Source organism: Callithrix jacchus, chromosome 13 (genome assembly GCF_049354715.1).
Source record: "Callithrix jacchus isolate 240 chromosome 13, calJac240_pri, whole genome shotgun sequence".
Taxonomy (NCBI): Eukaryota; Metazoa; Chordata; class Mammalia; order Primates; family Cebidae; genus Callithrix; species Callithrix jacchus.
Genome location: NC_133514.1, coordinates 70,191,812 through 70,213,271, shown reverse-complemented (window position 1 = coordinate 70,213,271; position 21,460 = coordinate 70,191,812). Strand labels below are relative to the sequence as shown.

General features: G+C 40.8%; 1 protein-coding gene across 6 annotated transcripts in view; it reads left to right on the top strand.

Annotated features, from left to right (window-relative positions):
* CHST9 (carbohydrate sulfotransferase 9) overlaps positions 1 to 21,460 on the top strand; it is a 292,807-nt gene that overhangs the window by 257,071 nt on the left and 14,276 nt on the right. For 4 of the 6 annotated variants that reach the window (XM_078347929.1, XM_008979643.5, XM_054244081.2 and 1 more), the window contains one exon: positions 6,456 to 6,493. The exons of the other annotated variants lie outside the window; for them this stretch is intronic. In XM_078347929.1, coding sequence (XP_078204055.1) covers positions 6,456 to 6,493 — 38 coding nt within the window. The remainder of the gene's footprint in view (positions 1 to 6,455; positions 6,494 to 21,460) is intronic. 6 annotated transcript variants of the gene reach the window in all.

The following is a 21,460-nucleotide window of genomic DNA, read 5'->3' as shown; positions in this document are numbered from 1 at the left end:
AACAATTGTTGATGTCCCAATGGACCAGGAGTCCTACTTGCCTGAAGACATAGTTGATGGAGTTGAGATCCACAATGGGGATTGTAAAATAAAGGTTTTCAACACCCTGGAAAGACGGCTGGATCTCAGTCCAGCAGATGATGCCAGAAGTCCAGGGAGCCTAATTTGGTGCAAATGCCAATAGAAGTTTGTGGACTAAGCTTTTGGGAGGTGAAGTCCATCCCTGACTCCCTTGCTATGACATGGAAGCCTCTGATATTGAAGAAATAAGAATGCCTATGTGGTTTCCTGTTTGCTGTTCCAATATTTCTCTGTCTTTATCAGTGGATGCTTCTCTGTCACTAAAGCCCTTGCCTAATTGCTAACAATGGGAGAGAGTGCGATGTAATGTGATGAGGAACCCATCTCTAGTTCATCTCAGAGTAGCACAGCTCCAGTCAGCTTTGCAGCATTACATGAAGGGGAGCAGATGGTGGCTGCATGCACTTCACCAAGTGTCCTGCTCTTCCTCTGGGTCCCAGCAACCTACTCTGGAGGTGATGTGTACGGTGTTCTCTACCATGAAGTCTCTGCTCTTGAGGTCTAAGACACACGTGGTACATCATTCCTTCCAGCAGTAGTTGCTTCACTGTTACTGTTTGGGCCTAGAAGTTTTCCTCATCTGTAAATGCAATTTAAAATCTAAGCCATGAATATTCTTTATTTAATAAAAGATTTATGTAGATTTAATTGTAATTTCTCATGTAAGGCACTACAGATTTGTGGTTTGAGAGAGTAAATTTCCTACTGAGGTGCCTAGAAAAGAAGTATTTTCCAAATTCCTTGAAAAAAAAAAAAAGAAAAGACTTTGAGCTACAGATAGATTCTTGCAGATCTATCTATGCATGGCTGCAGAAAGTCTGTTAGTCTCCCGCCATTTTCCCTTTTTTCTGTGTGTTGACATTTTTCTGAAAAGCAGAATCATAGCTGCTCTTAGATTCTCAAAGGGGCCTGTTACCTGAAAGAGGTTCAGAAGCACTGCTTTAAATTGTTTAGGCAGCAAAAGAACTTTCCCTGGAGTTTTAGTCAGTTGGAGGTGATGAATCAAATGACTTACAGTGAGAAGAATGAGTGAGTCTCACCACGGAGTTTGGAGAATTTGAGGCAGTTGTCCTGGAATTATAAACTTTGAGAAATAGGTCCTCCCCCACCTATGTTGATGATGGTGGGTTTGGGCTGTTTCAACAGATTGTGTTTCTGAAGCTCATGAATGCACAGAAGTATCTCAAGACCACCTTCATCATGAGATGAGCCAACAGTGTCCACAACTTCCCTCTGCAGTTTATTCTGCTTTGTTTTGTGAAGACATCCTGAGAGTATAATTTAAGAAATTTGGAATAACTCTTTTTATATTCTACTTGATCTGTCAAATGTTTTTATTTTTTCCCTTTCTAATCCTCTAACCAAAAGCTAGGGGGACAAGACCCAAATAGTCTTGGTGAAACTGTCTTGATAAAGACTAGTTTTATCCTAAAAGTTGGCTTTAACAGAAAAGTGTTTCAGTAGTTTTTGGAGAACAGGTGGTTCTTGGTTATATAGATAAGTTCTTTAGCGGTGATTTCCGAGATTTTGGAGCACTCATCACCTAAGCAGAATACATGGTACCCTTTATGTACTCTATGATCCCTCACCCCGCTTCAGCCCTTCCCCCTGAGTCCCCAAAGTCTGTTATCTCATTCTTACACCTTTATGTCCTCATAGCTTAGCTCCCACTTATAAATGAGAACATGTGATAGTTGGTTTTCCATTCCTGAGTTACTTCACAGTATAATGACCTCTAGCTCCATCCAAGTTGTTGCAAATGCCATTATTTAATTCCTTTCTATGGCTGAGTAGTATTCCACGGTGGGTGTGTGTGTGTGTGTGTGTGTGTAACACATTTTCTTTATCCACTCATTGGTTGATGGGCATTTAGATTGATTGCAATTGCCAATTGTGCTGCTATAAACCTGCATTTTCATGTGTCTTTTTCATGTAATAAAAGTTAGCTTTTCTGTGTCTTAAGAATAGCTACATTGTTCCTTAGAATGCTAGCCATCCTTTCACTCATAGACTATGAAAATTTGGACAAGTTTTTGCATGTATTTGAACCCTGGTCAGAAAATCTTGAAAAACATAGGAGGGGCCAGGCACACTGGCTCACGCCTATAATCCCAGCACTCTGGGAGGCTGAGGTGGGTGGATCATGAGGTCAAGAGATCAAGACCATCCTGGCCAACATAGTGAAACCCTAAAAATACAAAAATTAGCTGGGTGTGATGGGGCATGTCTGTAATCCCAGCTACTTGAGAGGCTGAGGCAGGAGAATTGCTTGAACTTGGGAGGCGAAGGTTGCAGTGAGCTGAGATCACTCCACTGCACTCCAGCCTGGTGACAGAGTGAGTCTCTGTCTCAAAAAAAAAAAGATAGGAGGAATAATCTCTACTTTTCAGGGTTGTTCCAGGACATTATGTCTTGTGAGACGTGTCGCACAGACCCAAAGGACACAGCAGTTATTCAGAAGCAGTGTGCTTTCCTCCCTGTCCCTTGAGGAACCACTGAGAAAGATAACTTGTTTGAATTCATTTCCTTTTGCTGCTGTAACAAATCACCAAAAACTTTGTGGCTTAAAACTACACAAATTTGAGCATCTTACAATTCTGGAGGCCAGAGTTCAGATGGGCCTCACCAGACTAAAATCAGGACAAGGGCAAGGCTGCATTCCTTTGCAGGGCTCCGGGAGATAGCCATGTCTTCTCTTTTCCAGTTTGCAGAGGTTGCCCACAGTCCTTGGCTGACAGCGCCTTCAGCAATCACATCACTCTGACCCCTGCTGCTACTGCCACCTTGCCTTCTCTCTGCTGTAAACTCTCCTGCTCCTTTATTATTGGGACTTTTTTTATTACACTGGATGTGTCCAGATAAGCTTCCCATTCCCACATCCTTAACTAAATCACACCTACAAAGTCCCTTTGTTATGAAAGGTATTGTATTCACAGGTTGATTAGGATGTGGACATGTTGGGGGCCATTATTTGATCTACCATAATTGTCATGTCAACTTCTGTAACCTACAGAGGTCTTCATCTTTATTACAGACTCAAGCCTCGTTTATTAACTTAACTTCCTCTTACTTTTTTTTCCTTCTCTCACTGTATTTTTTTTTTCAGGCAGGGTCTCACTATATGCCCAAGGCTGGTCTTGAACTTGAGGGCTCAAGCAGTCCTCCCACCTCAGTCTCTCAAGTACCTAGGACTCCAGGCACATACAACCATACCCAGCTAATGTTTTGTTTTTTTTTTTAATTTAGAGATGAAGTCTTGCTGTGTTCTCATTTTATCTTTAATAATGCTATCATCTGCCAGATTCTCCACTAAAAACCTGAGGCTGCCTGGGCTCAAGCCCTCACCACTCCTGCCTGGACACTGCACATGCTCATTGCTCTTTTCGCCACCCGCCTCTCTTACCCCAGCAATCTATCTCTACACTACCACTCAACTCATCTTTTTCCAGAACTGCTTTGGCCACCTCATCCTCACCTGAAAGACCTTTGCTGGCCTCCTTCTGCCCACAAAGCCTCCAGTCTCACCCCAAGTCAAACCCTCCCAAGGCTGGGCTCCTTCCCTCTTCCCACATTTCATTTCCCAACCTGCTAAAGTATATGCATGTGTTACATAAGCCACTCAGAATTTCTCATGATTCACCCACACACACCCTACTCTTGCCTGCCTCTGAGATTTCTTTACTCATCCTGCCCCAACTACCTGGAGTTCCCCTCTCTTATCCTTTACCTGCATATTTCATTCTTATTTCATTCAATTCTCACAAATCTGGGAAGGAGAAGATATTGTTAACCCTTTGTTATAGATAGGCAAACAAGCCAGAGCATTAAAGTAACTAGCCCTAGTTCAAATGCCTAGTAATTGTCAGAGCTGTCGCTAAATACCAGACTGTCCTTTACTCCATTTTCTAAATTTCAGTAGGCTGCTGCATTATTAGGGTATGAGTATTTTATTGTTTTACCCTGATTTTTCTCTTTAATTTCTGCAGATTTCCCTTGGTCCCAAAGGAAACAAAACTAAGGTTTTGTAGTGCTGCCACCACCCCTGACACCCCAGGAGTCGGTGTTTCCTTTACCAACCAGAGTTGAGTGGTCTTTTAAAAATGCAAATCTGTACATGCTATTCTAATGCCACTACCCATGCACTAGCCTGAATCCCCTTAATGGCTGATTTCCCACTGCCATTTAAGAGGATCTTAAATTTCCCAAAAATGGCCCACATCTATCTGGCTTCCTTGCAGTGTTTCCTGCCTGCCAGTGCAGCTCCCCACACTACGCCCTGCTCACCTCTCCATGCCCGCCATGCTGGCCTCCTTTCTATCCTTGGACCCACCATACTCCCTCCTATCCCATGGCCTTTGCACATGTTCTTCCTCCTACATGAATGTTCTTCCCCCTTTTCTCGGTCAACTTAACTCCTTTATCATTTTTCAGGCTTTGACTCAAATGTCACTTCATTAGGGAGCCCACATTTAAACACCAGTGATCTGTAATTTAAAAGGCCAAGCTTTTCCCACAAACCATGTTGTGTCTTCTTTAAACACTTTGCATATAAACTGACAAAAGGAATCTAAAACATATCAAGAGTATCTGATTGAGCATTGCCCTTTTAAAAATGAAGAAAATTGGTTCTTATTATCTGGAGAGTCTGAGACTGGCCCCAGGCAACAGGCATTTCCTGACGATGACACCATCAAATAGCCCACATCTGAGCATCGCCATTCAATTTCCCCTGTGCTCCTTACACTTCTCCTGTATCTCATATGACTCCTAGCTTGGTACTGAATGCTTAACAAAATTTTTAAGTATATTTATTATTGGTTGACTAACTGACCAATAAGTTTCACTTGGGACATCTTTTTTTGAAAACAGTTTGGCAGTTTCTTAAACAATTAAACCTGTAACTATTCTATAACCCAGCAATTTCCCTTCTGGACATTTATTCCAGAGAAATGAAGATCTATGTTCACATAAAAACCAGTACACAAATGTTTATAGCAGCTTTATTCATAATAGTCAAAACTGAGAAACTACCAAGATATCCTTCCATGAGTAAATGGCTAAACAGGCTTCAACACATCCATACCGTAGAATGCTACCCAAAAATGAAAAGAAACCAGCCACGCTGACACACAGCAACCTGGATGAATCTCCAGAGAATTGTGCTGAGTGAAAAAAGGCTAATCCTTAAGGGCTCTGTGCTTTATGATTCATTTGTATAATATTCTTGAAATGACAAAATGACAGAAATGGAAAACAGCCTAGTGGTTGCCAGGGTTTAAGAGGACATGGAGGGGAAATGATGTAGCTATGGTGGACAGAAGGGGAGACACTTGTGGTAAGGAAAATACTCTTTCCTTTGACTGTATCAATACTAACAGCCTGGTTGAAATATTGTACTATAGTTTTTCAAGATGTTACCATTGGGGGACTGGGTAAAAAGTACAAGAAATTTCTCTGCATTGTTTCTTACAACTACATGTGACTCAATCGTTATTTCAATTAAATTAAAGCTTGTTTTTTAAAAGGGACACATTTAACAACATATGTGCAACACACTGAGGTGTTCACAAACACATAATAACTGTGATGCCACAAAATGTCTTCTTTCTTTTCTTTTCTCATGGTTTGTTTCTGTTTATTACTACTAAGGATTTTATTTTCCTTTATTTAAGACATACATGACATTGATTACTTTCAGGCTATTTTCACAGTGACTGTGGTTTATTATATTAGATCCTTATTTTTTATGTCCCTTGGTTACCTGTCATACATAGAATACTACTCAAAAATAAAAAGCATTCATTACTCTGTTTTTCATCCTGATCAAGATACAATTTATAGAACTCTTGGTTTGTACTTCAATCTCTGGCAATACCATAAACAGCCAAGTCTATTAATGCCTTTATCACTCCCCACATAAGAAATGTTCTTTAAAGCAGCACTTCTGCCATCTGCCACGTTAGAGCTCCTTGTCTAGTTCCCAGGGTTCCCTGAGCTCAGTATTAGTATTATACTTCAATAGGTTGTCACTGTTTGGAAAACTTTGTTTTGACTGGCTGCTGTTCAAATTTTTCTTCGGTCCTTTTCATCTCTTTATCATTTCTCTGTGAAAGTTTAATACAGTTTGCTGGTATCACTCTTATTGGATTTCTATTCTATTTTCTGATATTTTTACCTCACACAATTTATTTAGGGTTTGACTTTTTTTCCCCAATTATTGAAGTGGTCGTAAACATCCACATTGTGACAGCAATCCTTGCTCAGGGAGTCCATGACTGCTTTGGAAGTATTTACTGTAAACAGAGCAGGATCAGTACCGCATTTGATTCATTTTCATGCTTTAATATAAAACTTCTCTTTGCTTTCTCTTTCAGTGAGTACTGAAAAAATCCAGGAACATATCACCAACCAGGTATTCTCTCACTTCTCATAAACTCTAATATAGAATATTTTTTCAAATGTTAATAATTAAACGTGTAAATGTAAAAAAGGCGGGGGTAATGTTAGTTGTTAGTTATGAGCAATGTATATGTTATTGGTTCTGAGAAAAAAACATATTTGGTCATATGTAGATGATCATGCACTTTCTTTGTCTCCTCCCAAGCCCAGTCCTTCCCTGCCACATCCTACACAAATGGGTAACAGTAGACTAATGAGACTCTGCCAGTTCTAACTTGCAAGTATCTCTCTGATCATATTGTGACCTCTGCATTGATACTATCATGGCAGCAAATAGATACTTCCATCTATTTTTCCCTTAACTAAGGTGATTCTCCATGATTTTCTCAGGTTTTCGTTTAATAAGCTGGAAGTCACTGCCTCCCAAACAGCTAAGAACCGGCCCCCTATATACCACAAGTTGACCTTCCATTCTGGTCTTTTGTTTCTACTCACAGTTGGCCAGCCTCTTCCTGTCTGCTTTATGGTTTTCTTATCCCATCTTCTTACTAATCTATTTTTGTGTTTCTAGGTAGGTAGTACTTCTATAGAACTGCTTTAGGAGCTTGAGACCTGCAGCCACACAAGCCAACCAAGGAGGGCCTTCCCCAAAAGCTTATCTTGCCCCACCCTGCCTACTTTCTCCCCAGGCCAGCTTATTTTAGCTACAATTTCTCCACACCCTGCCTGTGCCACTAGATTCAGAGAATGCAGACATTGACCTGTGGGGAAATATGCTTGGGTTTCACCCATAGATACAAATTTCTGTATCTTTCTTTCTTTTTTCCTTTCTCTGGCATAAATTGCAACTCACCCTTCCCAAAGAGAAGGGTGGTAAATCTACATTTATACCAGTCAAAGGCGCATTTTTCAACCTTCTAAATGTACTCCAGAAGGAATTAGAATTCTCGTTCCTATTGTCAATCCATCCCAATAAAGTTCTGCCTTTACCTAATCTGTGCCAGATGCCCTGTAGTTCATCAAGATTTCAAAACAGTGATCCCATTTGGCTAATATACTATTTTGCAAATTCAGTAGCCAAAATTTAATCAGGTGCCGTTTCGCTTTTGAAAACTATTGTACATGTTGACTTGTAGTAGCAACTTTCTTAATATTTGAAAATGCCATCATTGTGAGATAGCAAAATCGGTTGGTCATTTCAAATAGTTGATTTGCCTTTTGAACTGAGTTTCTTTATCATTGCATTTTCCATTATTTGTATGTACTCAAGTGTTTTCGCGAGGGTGAGCAACAGTTAGCCAGTAAAGTTTACTGCTGCCATTTTAATTTATTTAAATCATATGGGAACACTTTTCCTTATAAAGATACTTGTTTTCCTTATAAGCGTAACAACCTACCTGTTTCCCTTACTAACTTAACCTAAAGCAGATTGTCAAAAAATATACTAAGGTCACTTCTGATTGGTAGATTTTCATTTCCTGTTTTTCCTTCTTTTTACACTTAGCAAAACTAACAAAATATGTAGACACCAAAACAGAACACCAAATATTTATTCATCTTAAACATTCATCTGATGTCAGATAAAATTGTAATGGTTTTCAGTCTCAATAAGAGAATGAAATTCTTTAGATTTTAACTAAAGAGGGAAAGGTCTTAGTATTTTAATTATATAGTCATTCTCAGAACAGATCGTTGTCTCATTGAATCATTGTCTACTAGCTTGTATTTCTAATCCTACAATGAAATTTCTCTTCATTCCTCTCCCGAGTAGAGAAGTTCTCCCCACTCTCAAGAATGATACACTGGGAATACAATTCAAAAAGATATCTTCTACCTCTAATTTATATAATCTCTAGCAAAAAAGTCAAGAAATAAAGTCACTATGCCACCAAAATAATTTGGCTCTTGAAAGGCAAAATGGAGCACCACTGAGCGTTAATCTTGCCCCTAAATCCTTCCCACTAGGCACTATAGATTGTGTAATTAAATTGAAATTGAAAATCAAGTCTTTATTCTTCTTCTCCCTATCCCCCACTCCCCCACATCAGGCAGGCAATAAGTTGTGCACCAATGTGAGAAATCAGAACTGGAGTGGAGGGGAAGCTCTAGCCTGCTGGCCAATATCCAGCCTGTGTTTAGCCCACGGCTATTTCACCACACCTGAGCTCTGAGAACAAACAACTATTTGAGTCCTCTGGAGGGAATGCTGGATTCTTTCCTGTGCAATTCACTGGGGAAATTAGTATGCTTTTTAAAAGTAACTTGTTAACGCAGCTTGTTTACGAGAAGAGGACAAAAATGAGCAGGGAACTGCTTGGCAGCCTCTGTTCTAGAATAGGATGAATGCATGACCCATTTTTTTTTTCAGCTGTCTCTTTGGCAGTTCAATGCTGCAATAATTTCCTATCTGAAAAATGTTACTTGTAGAGATAAAGTCTTCTGTAGGTTTCCTGAATAATTTTTACAATGCTAGATGAAAGATAATACTTTCTTACCAAAAATCCTTTCAAAATCAAACTAAAATATGGTCAGCACAAGAATGGAAAACTGAATGTAAAAATCTTAATTTAAATTTTAGAAATTGCCCTATTATATAAAAGACAATTGAAACCTTTTATGTTTATGCCTTTTTATGTAGCAGATAATTGAAACCCACAGTGAATTAATACCTTGTGTTTGTGCAACTAGATGACAAAGAGGGACACGGAATAAGGGGCTCTGTTTCTGGTGCAGAGGATGTCTATGTTATGGAGAACATTCATAGACAGGTGCCCTCTAGGAGAAACGCTTGCCCTCACTGACGACCCAGTGCAGAGAGAGACAACACCAGGGCAAGCACTGTATTCAGTCTGTAGGGTTGCCATAAGAAAGTACCATGAACAGATGCCTTAAAACAATGGAAATACATTGTCTCACATCCAAAATAGGGTGTCAGCAGGACCATGCTCCCTCTGAAACCTGTAGGGGAGGATTCTTGTTTGCTCTTTTTAGCTTCTAAAAAGGTTGCTTGCCAGCAACCCTTGACATTACTTGGCTTACAGCCACTCTCTGCCCCTGTGGATACATGGCTGCCCTCCCTATGTGTCCCTCCCCTTCTTATAAGGATCCCAGCCATCTTGGCTTAGGGCCTTCCCACAATAACCTCCTCTTAATTTAATTGCAGTTGCAAAGATGCTTTTATCAAATAAGGTTGTATTCTTAGGTACTAGGAGTTAGGACTTCAACATATCTGTCTGGGGGACATAATTTGACCCATAACAAGCTGGAAGCCTCAGAGTCATCCTTGACTCCATCTCTCCCTCTTAGCACTGGGCACTTCTGATGGGATCTCCTGTGGACCTCTTCCAGCCAGCTCCTCACCTCCACCCATGGCCCCTGTTTCATCCAGGCTCTCATTTCATTTGCTCAGTGATTTCCTGAGGCTCTCGTGTTAGCCTCACCACCTGTCTGTTCATCTTCCATTCTGCTCCAGTTTGCTTTGTAAAATATCATCTTGCTGAAAAATAAGCACTAAGTCAAAAAACTTCCCCCATTGTTAGTAGTGATTTTAACCCTGCCTGGGCATTATAGTCACCCCTGAAACTTGTTAGCATGTATCTGAGACCCCATCTCCAACCCCAACCCCAAGGCATTCTGGGTCAGTAGTTCTAGACTTGGGTTCAGACACAGCACAACCCTCAGACCAGACCAAGAAAGGTCATAGGCTTTAGGAGTCTCCAAGCACCACAAACACAGCTGTGTAAAGACATATTTTTCTTTCTCAGCCTCATGTTTTAAAGTTTCATGAGCAATTGAGAGTATACAAAATATGGAGAGGAACATAGCAGCTGAACTGGGTTATCTGGGCAAAGGAGATAGGCCAATAAAAGAGTGAAATTCCCTTATTGAGAGAGATCGGGCTGAGTGGGCCCTGTGAAATCAAAGAAAGAGGGGATGCTTTAGTTTCTAGATAGCCACCCAATAGCCCCTGAAGTGGGAGGATGTATAGTCAGACTGTCTTCCCAGGTAACCATGCTTCCACATTCCCCTCTGCTTGGGTAAGGGGTATGGAGTGTGTGAGTATAGTTTCAAGCTGGTGCTTAGAACCTCCTGGTAATTTGGAATTAGAAAAGTAGGACATGAGGTAGGAGAATCTGTTCTCTTCATTAACTAGAAGACTGGGACTGAGTCATTTCCCATCCTTGATGGGAGTAGATGCAGGCCTTGCCCACCAGTTCCCAGGCTAAGTCCAGAGTCCATTGTCTCCTCCTACTGAAGGTCCAAGCAACCAATCAGGCCTCTAGTGCAGGATGGCCTGGAGGGTCAGCAGGTTCTCCTAAAGCCTCCTAGTCCCAGAGCAGTCCCTTGGAGAGGAACAAGGACAGGGTCTTGGGTGTAGCTTCCTTTAAAACTTTGAAATAGTTTGACATACAGTATGTGGGCCTCCATTCATGCTCTTCTTCTAGGCCCCACAAATGTTGGGAAGAATCCTGCTCAGAATTTGCAATCTCAAAAACTCATTATGGGATTCTGATGGAAAGCCATAATAATATTTCTAACCTTTGAGTATGAAATACAGAGGCTTGGGATCTTGTGATCTTGTACTCCTTTGGAGAGGATTCTCCCTGCCTTCCTAGACTTATTTCCCATTCTATTCCTTTATATAAAATTATTGGTTCTTTATAAAACTGTTTCATCACATACTAATCCCCTTCTCTGCATGTACAAAATTTGCTCATATAAGTCCTAACTCAGAAAGTACCTTTTCCATGAAGCTTTCTTTTATCACACAGCTAAGAATAATCTCACTCTCTTCTGTGACACCATTTTATTTTCTCTGCCCTTTTGCTGTAGAATTTTACATTTTCTACCCTATATTCTAATCATTTATATCCCAGCATGGTTTTTTGAGACTACACAGTATCGCCCTAAAGGGAAGAGATCATGTTTGGTTCATTTCTGTGTCCAATGTTGGGCCTTGCATATCATAACAACTCAATCAATTACTAGCAGAATGTAAGTAAATCACTAAATTCTTATTCTAGTAGCTAGAGGGGCTGCTAAATTTAGACAGTCTACTCCCTATACACAGGAATGTTCAAACCTGCTGGGTCATTGATTCTTACCAGGCAGGAACAAGGTATCATTCCTTCCCCTCCCAGGTAAGGATATAAATTAAAAACAGAAGTAACAAACCAAGATTGCACATGCTCATTATGAATAATGGTCCTACAGTCAGGGAATGAAAGAATCAAAGGGCAGGGAGATCCAGATCTTTTTACCTTTATGTCTGTATCCATATTGCCGATTAGTTTGCCAGGTTCAATTCTTGAGCACCTGATTCTTTCCTCTAATGTTAGCATGGCAGTACCACTCACTGATGACTTTTCAGTGCAGTGTAAACTATAGAACTTCTAAATTTAAAGTGGGATTACATTACCTTGCACTATTCTTATCAAAATGGCCATGCACTCAAGGGGACAATTTTGACTTCAAGATAGTTTCTCTTTGCAAGTTCAGGAGCTAGTAAAGATCCCACATGTCCCTAGTTCCCTCTTAAGGTTGCCTTCAGAATTGAGAGAGTTTACTTTTAGAAAAGCTATCCAATTTATGAGTCTTGAAAAAATCTTGAAAGAAAGACTGAAAGGATCAAAAAGTGGTGACACTAATGGTGATGAAGAATTATAAGAAGAATTTATAAAAGATGTCTTTTTTAAAGCTCAGATGGCTTCTACCTAGAAAATACTTAAGTGTAAACGTCGAAGTGCTGGGCTTTGCCTCTTTCATTGGAAGCCAAGACAGTTGAAATGTGAAGGGTATCTATGAAAAGGTATATATATTGACAAGACAAAGCAGGGCTGGGACAATGGCCCTCGGATGTTTTAAAAGCATGATCACCAAGAAGAAAATAGTGGTTGGAATAAACACTATGAGAACTATTCGCAATCAAATGTGCAGATAATTCTCACTCAAGCACTCAATGCTTCTGATAATTGCCATCAATAGTTGTGCTATTCACTCAGTGCTCCATAGCTCATGTATTTGTCACAACAACCCTGTGAGGACCAGATGTTAATCTCCACTTTACACAGGTAGAAACTCGGGCTTGAAATCAGGTTTAGAAATTTTTCAGGTCCTGCCATATTAAGCATGACATTAATAATAGTAATGGCTAGCATTATTATTCAATGCTTGATGAGCTTTATGTGTGTAGGTATTATGCTAAATTTTACGTTAAATTGTTTGCCTTAAATCTCGTAACAGTGATCCTGTGAAGTAGGAATAAATCAAAAGTCATCTTAGTGAGGCGAATTAGTCTGTCCAAGATCACCCATAAGTGGTCACACCAGAATTAAATAAGGCAGTCCAATGCCATCTACAACGTGAGCAACCAGCCTCTCTTCTGGGCTGCTTTAAGTATCTTTCTTCAAAGGCACTCAGCTGCTGAGTGGCAGAGCCCAAATGCAAATCCAGGTGTATCTCATTCTTTATTCCTTTCTCTTCACCCTTACTCTACACTCCCACCTTTTCTGGAAGTTATTCTATTAATTAAATGATCTCACTTATGACCACCCTTATTAACCCCCCAACTCTGACACCAATATGAAAGCAGTCTGTTCTGAGACCCTGGAATACGATATTTATGATGTGATGTGTCTTTTTTCAAAGTGTTGTAACAATGAAGATGAGCATACACTTCCTCTGGGGCCCCTGTTGAGCAGTAAATTTTTTAATTAAATAAGTGAAAAATCAGGTGAATCTGGTCTAAGAGAAAACTATTTGTCACCCGAAAAGAGATTAAAAACTGGGAGGGGGAAAAAAACTATACATTGGTATAATCTGTGGCCCACTACCAGTTTTTCTTGGTAGAGCCCAGGCAGAAATACCATGGAAATAAAATGAGAGTTTGAAGTAGAGGCCTTTATTTTCACTCTAAAATGTTCTCTTGTTTTTGTATTTTTTAAAAAGTTACCTTACTTCTAAAAACTCTCTTACAAGTTCTTGACTGTTAGTAATAACAGTGTCATTGTGTATGTACCCATGTGAGAAAATGTGGAATACCAAAACTACTGAAAATGTAGCATTTATGAAAAATAAAAATAATTAATTTACCGCTTAATGTAAATCAGCATTAACCATACCACCTAAGATGCTAACACCCAATAGGCTGGTGAAATACATTCTATGAATAATTTTCTAGTTAATCTTTTTCTCATCTTTTTCCTCCTTTCCGTTGAGTTTTTCAAATCATATCTTTCTCTGCTTGCTAACATCTGTATCAGAAGATGAACTGAGTAACTGAAATGTTTCAGCTTTTCATATTTTATTAGCAAAATTATTAGCATCATCATGTGAGATTTTTCTCTCAATACATAAGCAACAAAAGGCAGTAGCCAGGTTCTAATAGCAAAAAGCACAATTAGCAGAACGTGCAGTATTCAGTAACTCAAACACCTCCATGTAGAAAGACATTCACTCACTTCATAGGTTAAAGCTATGGCCAAAATGATCCATAGACCCCACTTGTCATCATGTTTGAAAATCCATTCTAAAATACGGTCTGTTGTGGAATATCTTTGAATATGCATTTTAAAACACAGTATTTTTTTGTCTACCTCTAAACTATTTTACCCATGCTATTCTTTCTTCTTGTGATAAAGACCTTGAATGAAGGACTCAAATGAAAACTTGATACTTTCTGGCATTATGCAAAAAAAGCATTTGAGTAGTCATCATCTTGGATAAAAGTTGCTTGGTGACATAAAAGAGTTGTGTTTTAAGAAACAGCGATCATGAATACCAAGCCGTTTCTGAGGAATCCATGTTATATATGAGGTCTACATCCCCTAGGGCAGATCCCTCAAATATCTATCCACAGACGTCCCTTAAATTAGACATATCCTTTTGCACATGTCCACATTTTTCAGAGGTAATATTCCTTGGTGCTCACCAGAACCTCAGGAGTGAAGGAAGACACCCTGGAGAGTTTTCCACCTCCCACTAGAGATAGAAAGCTGCCATTCATTCCTTTTATTATGCATAAATCGAAACCAATTTTATTTAAGCTTTATTTGACAAAGTAGCACTTGTTTTTCCCAGAAAATAAATTTCTGGGAAGGAGAGGAAATGCAGACAAATAGTGAAAATTCAGAGTACCAGTAAGGATCCAGTGAAAACTACCTTGTTTTTATTAACCTTAATGTGGCAAAAGTTATTATACACAGAAGTGTTATGTTATATTCTGTGGTCGATCATGAAACAAGGATGGAATAAACAGGATTCTTCCCTGTTTCATCACTGGTATATGCCCTGCTCAAAATGTATTAAAAGGGATATTTCATCACACAATTACTGGATAATGAAATTAGGCCAGAGTTCTGTGGATGTGGAATAATGTAATTTACTTATGTTGAATGATTAGCCAATCAGAATTCTCTCATTTTCTAAAGCAATGGATTGATTAAAATGTGACCATAAACAAAAGAGATTTTATTAGGCATAATCTACTTTGTAAACAAATGAAATTAATTCTTTGCCTGACCTAAAGCTTTGAAAATGAAAAACCAAAATTGAACACATGCTTCCAATTTTGGTTCTGTTACTAAGATGACACTTAATATAAAAGTTACAATTTAACTTCCCCTCAAGTATTCCATACTTGAGACTAAATGACTCTTAGAAATATGTTTATAAACAGATGGGAGCCACTTATGGCCTCATAAACTCCAAAGCAAGTGAAATTATCTCAGCAAAATAGAAGATTACAATAAAGCCTCATCTGGTTATCTCAGTGATGATTAATGCATTGCACATTGGTTCAATGATGCAATGAATATTGACAGATAATCACCCTTCTTCATATAAGAGAAATATTGAAGAGACAAATGCCAGTGATGTATGCTTTTAATCAATCAATAAGCAATTTCCACATGTGCCCTGTGTACAGAACTGTGCTAAGTGCTCTGGAGGAAGTGGAAGAAAGTGCCAGCATAGTTCCTATTCTAAAGGAGTTTTCTATCTAGAAAGAAAAGACTAAAAACCTGAAACACCGCCCAGAGTAGCAGAGGGTGTATTATTCCTTGCTTGCTTGTTAATTATACAGTATGGATCACGTGGGAGTTAGAAAAAGCCAATCATCAATGAAAACTACAGTGTTCAGGGAAGGATCACAGAGTGCTTTGAAAACTGAAGTTATTTAGACTTGATTCAGCAGGAAACACAATGTAGCAGCACTGAAAATGCTTGAGTTCAGAAATGACCTCAGGAAATCGGTATGAAATTTTTCCTGAAACTATATCCTGGATTTTCCTTTTGGCTCCATCTCCACTGGTACCAGCCACCAGTCTCTCTCCAGCCTCTTCAGGTTTTCTGCTGCTCCCACTCTTACCAGGCCCAAGTTGTTTGCCACTTGGCTGGCAGTGTACGCTTTAGAAAATGTGAATTATTTCTTTACCTGTCTAAAACTTCCCATGGCTTACACTGCACCCCTGCTAACATCCAAAGCCCTGACCCTGATCTGATATTCCCATAAGGTGTGGTCCCGACCTCCTCTTTCATCCCATCTTGGGATGAAAGAAAAGAAAGCCTTGCCCTTTGTCCTTCCACCTGGCCATGTCCATTCATTCACATGCTATGGCCTTTGCACCCACTGGCCATCTTGAAAACACTTTGCTTCCAGCTCCTGGAAGCATTCAGATCCTTGTTGTCATTCAGATCTCAGCCCTAGTAGCTTCTCCTCAGAGAGATCTTCCTTGGGCATCTATTTGATGTAACCTTCCCACTCTCCCTCTGACATCCTCTATTGCATCACTCTGTTTTAGTGTTGTCATCATACCTGGCACCACCTAAATTTGTTGTCTGTCCAACTTTTTCCTTGTTATCTATCTTCACCCACATGAATGTAAGTACCTTGAGAACAGAGACTTGTCAGAGTCATTTACCCCTTAGCTCCAACACCAGAAAATAGTGCACATATTAGGTGCTCAGTAAATACTTCTTGAATGAATGTGTTGCTTATTAACTCTTCCAGCTGAGATAATCTGGATATGAAAACAAAATATGTTTAAGCAAAATCTTGATGATGAGAATGAATATTTCCAGGGGAAAATGAATGGAATTTGATGTCTAAATATAGGAAGGGAATGAGCAATCTAAGACACAATTAGCACGAGGTTCTCAGGGTTGCTGCAGAAAGGTGATACTCTTGGCAAAAATATAAAGGTTATGGTTAAAAGCCACATTTAGTGAGTATACACTACATGTCAGGCATTACATAGTTTTCAGAACTCCATTGGGTAGGCATCATTATCTCTTACAGATAAGAGATTGATTCAGTGACTCCAAGTTGTTCAGCTGGGTATCTTATTCCAGTGATTGAGGTTGATTGGGTTAAAAGTGCTGATTTAAGAGCAACTGACAGCTGCAAGCATGGAGGTTAAAGATGTACTAAGTCTGGTCTTCAGAGCTACCTCTCTCCCATTTCCCAAGTTACTGGGCTGAACTGGATGTGGGACATGAATCTCACAACCTATGGTGGCTCACAGGGCCTTTTGCAAATTGGTCTATGCACCTGTAGATTCCTCCAGGTGTCCTCCTCATTCTGAAACAGCTCAGGGCTGACAAGTAGAAATACCTTGAAGAAGAGACATTGAAGAGAAAAGTGCCTGGATAAAGGTAGGGGAATGTGATTAATGGAGCAGAATGACACCAGTTATTGTGGAGACAACCACCTGAAGGGTGATAGAACCCCAGAGAAAGTGACTGAAATGCAGTACATGAAAATGTTTTGTTCCCATCTTTTTGACCAACCAAGAAGTTACTATCTAGAATATGGAAACTTGACTTTGCTAAAAATGTGTTCTATAAGAGAGGCCCAGAGAAGACAACGCTACTGATGCGTCTGAGGAGTTGAAGTTGCTGCAACTGAACACTCGGGTGGTCTCTTACTGGTGGCAGGAAATAAATCAACATATAAATCACTGTGGAGATGGCATTATAGAGTGAGCATCTCAGTAACAAAAAGCCATGGGGACCAGGTTGGCTGGTTCCTGAGAGTTTATCAGGGGTGGAAAGATACCTTCAGCTTGCCCCGTTTCACCCTGATCTAGTTCCCACATACAGCTCTACAAGTGTAGACTCGTTCTCCCAGATTTGCAGCTGTGAAAATGACTAGATTTTAAATAAATTGTCTTGAAAATACCAACATGGATGGAGTGAAGCTATGAGCACCCCATAACCACAAAGTCTAGGTGTATGTGTTTCTAACAGTAGTGTGGAGGCAGAAGAGGAAATAAAGATGCCATGAAGATAAAAAGCTTTGTTGCACGGCTGTCATCAAAGCTGAGCAGATGATCACAATCACTGTGTGGTTTGTGCTACCTGAGGAGAGACTCAAAGTCCAGGCAGTGCTGGCTTACATCATTGTTTCAGAATGAGGAGGACACCTGGAGGAAGCTACAGGTGCATAGACCAATTTGCAAAAGACCCTATGAACCACCATAGGTTATGAGATGCATGTCCCACATCCAGTTCAGCCCAGTAACTTGGGAAATGGGAGAGAGGTAGCTCTGAACACCAGGAGCAAGAGTCTAGTACTTTGGTCATTCCAAATATTTAGGATTGTTCAGTAGAGCATCAGTTCTTGGTACCCAACATATGTTAATTGGAGAACCGGAGCAACCAAAGGGGGTATGATATCCTTGTCTATTCTAACTAGAGTTGATTCAGGCACTTTTGGCTTCAAGGTAACTCGGTACAAAGGATTGTGTTCACTTGGATCTGATAGCAAGGAAACATTCTTGTAGTTAGAGATGTGATGTCACTGAGAGGCAAGGATTGGTTAGGTAGTGAGAAACATACCATTTTGGAGCTGGAGAAGACTGGATTTTAATTCCAACTCCAGCAATTAATTGCCCATTATAAAACACTGAGCAAGTTTAATAAAGATTTGATCCCAACCACCTGTCAGAGCTGAAGTGAGGATTAAATTCAATTAATTTGTGCAGCACATGATGCATGTGAAGCCCTCAGTTCATATTCACCCAAAACCCACTCTTACCAAGCAGCCTCTCCCTCCAGCCTTGCTTCAGGAGCTCTCCCATAACTGAAGGATAGTGAGCCCTGGCAGGAGTGGAGACAAACAAATGGAACTTTCTTGCCAACTGAAAAAAGACAACCCTCTTTGCTCAAACCAAAGCAGGCTCCAGGGATTTGGGAATCTCAAAATACAGTCATGAGTCACAGGTGAGACAAGAGGGTCTTCCCACAGGTCTGTGAATTAATCCAGAAGTGCAAGTCTTTTCCTTGTTTTCTACAGAGGTATGGTACCCAAATCCATACTTTCATCTTGCTACAGTACTGGCTATCGGTGAGTTAATAGTGGCCTAAAATGATGGAAGGCCTTAGGAAAATATGCCTGTATGGCACTCAAGACTTCCAGATCCCTTCTGTAGACAATTGTTATCCCTTGTGTGGGAGTAGATGGAGTTAATGAGTTGTGATATTATTTCTGGGAAAGGTGCAACAAGACATGTTTGTTCCTTCCAAGGTACAGATTACAGAATTGTGGTGAGGGAAGGAGGTGACGATACACCATCTAAAGAATGTTTAGAGAGTTACACTTGCCTGCTTTATGATATCTGTATCTCTAGAGAGGACTAGATAGACTCCTGTCCATCAGTGTCTCAATGTAAAAGAGCATGACAAGCCGGGCATGGTGGCTCACACCTGTAATTTCAACACTTAGGAGGCCGAGGTGGGCAGATCATGATGTCAAGAGATCAAGACCATCCTGGCCAACATCATGAAATCCTGTCTCTACTAAAAATACAAAAATTAGCTGGGTGTGGAGGCATGCGGCTGTAGTCCCAGCTCCTTGGGAGGCTGAGGCAGGAGAATTGCTTGAACCCGGGAGGTGGAGGTTGCAGTGAGCCAAGATTGTGCCACTGCACTCGAGCTTGGTGACAGAGTGAGACTCAATCTCAAAAAAAATTTTTTAAAAAGAGCATTGCAATGTCTTCACCAGTCTCCTGCCGGGTCCCTACAGCTATTGTGGTTAGCATTGCTGTTCCCATGGCTCAAGTGGCTTTGAACTAGTAGGTAACGGGTGGGGGAAGAAACAGCTCCTCTCACCTCCCCCCATACCCCCCACCCTGGCTATACTCTGCTTCCTGGGACTTGGGCTATGCCTACAGGAAGTAACAGAAAGGGTTGGCTTGCCCCCAGCTCCCTCCCCTCTGCCAACTGCACACTTGCACTTACTGAGGCTGGGCTGCAGGTGGCAGGCACCCCTCTGCGATCCTCCCATAGCCAGAAGAGCTCATTCTACACCAGCTCTTGGGAGTGAAGTTGTAAGGATACTAAAGACTTCCATCCTCAAGCCAAAAGGTCGGGATCAGCACAGCTTATACCTGCCCTGGCAAAGAACACAAGGAGAGGATATAGCATGGCTGCTTCCAATACCCATTTAATTGGCATCTTGAATCAAGCACAACTGTTTTTAGAATAGGTAACCCATTTTGGAAACCCCTCAAAAGCTTCAAAACTTAAAGTTAATGAAATAATATTTTTAAAATAAAATTGATAAAAGGTATCTGAATGCATGCATACATACATCTTGCAAATATTCATCTGATGCTCACGTAGTTTCATTAGGGCTCTTTTAACTCTGACATCATCATATGACAACCCACCTGACTCCTCTCTTCTCTTCTGTCCTGCTTTCCTGCTAGTTTAGTTCTATATTCTTCCTTTTCATTTGTTCTCAGAATGAAATCCTGGAAATAAGCCTCACTCGGCATAGACTCAGAATCCCCATGGCATGATCTGATGCCATAGGCAATCTCTCTTCCTAACACAGGGCCCAGGTAACACATGGTAGCACCAAAGTCTGAGCTGCCTGCTCTCCAGTGAGGGTTAGACCAGGCTTTGGGGAGCTGCCTTGAGTAGAGCTGAGTTGTCAACTATGCAAGTGACATAAGCCAGAGGGGCGTGTGTGTCACTCAAAGGTGCTGACACAGGGCAATCTGATCTGGGACCAGCAGATGCTTAATCCCGTGAGACGAATGGAATGCATTCCTGCCACTGCCCCTACTACTCTCATGCTTGGAAATGCTTCTCCTAGGACTCAAGTGGCTTTGGACTAGTAGGCACTGGGGTGTTGAGCAAGGTTGGGGGCAGGTATATGCTGCTTCATGGAAGAGGGCTGACACTTACTTCATAGCCCCCAGCTTCACCTTATCTTGACTCAAATGCTCTCTCAGACTCCTATTCTGCTGCTTTTGTGCCTTCTCTTCTCTCTCTCTCTCTCTTTTTTTTTTTTTTTTATTTAGGCGAAGTCTTGCTCTGTTGACTAGGCTGGAGTGCAGTGGCACAATCTCGGCTCACTACAACCTCCACCTTCCAGGTTCAAGTGATTCTACTGCCTCAGCCTCCCAAGTAGCTGGGATTACAGGTGCACCACCATGCCTGGCTAATTTTTGTAGGTTTAGCAGAGACAGGGTTTCACTGTGTTGGTCAGGCTGGTCTCAAACTCCTGACCTCGTGATCCACCCACCTTGGCCTCCCAAAGTGCTGGGATTACAGGCATAAGCCACTGCACCCAGCCCCTCTTTTCTCTTTCTCTCTCTCTCCTCCTACCCCTTAATAACTGTCCACTCTCCATATTTTTCAGTCTACAGCCCAAAAGGGAGATGGACACATTGATTTAGCTACTTACTCTCTACCCACTTGGATAGTCTCTTGCTCCAGGTCCCCTCATTGGTTGCCCACTGACCTATGGGTACTATTAATTGAATTACCATCCACTTCTGTCACCACTTATGCACACAGGGCCTGTCCCCATGGTCATTTTAATCTGAAGTTGGGAAGGCAGCATTATAGATGATAGGCCCAGTATATCAGAGAAGAAAGGCACAGAGACAGGATGTGTTCACATTTTAGAGAAACTGGCAGACACTATATGTCAGGTACTGTACTAGGTACTTTATAACTGCATTTATCT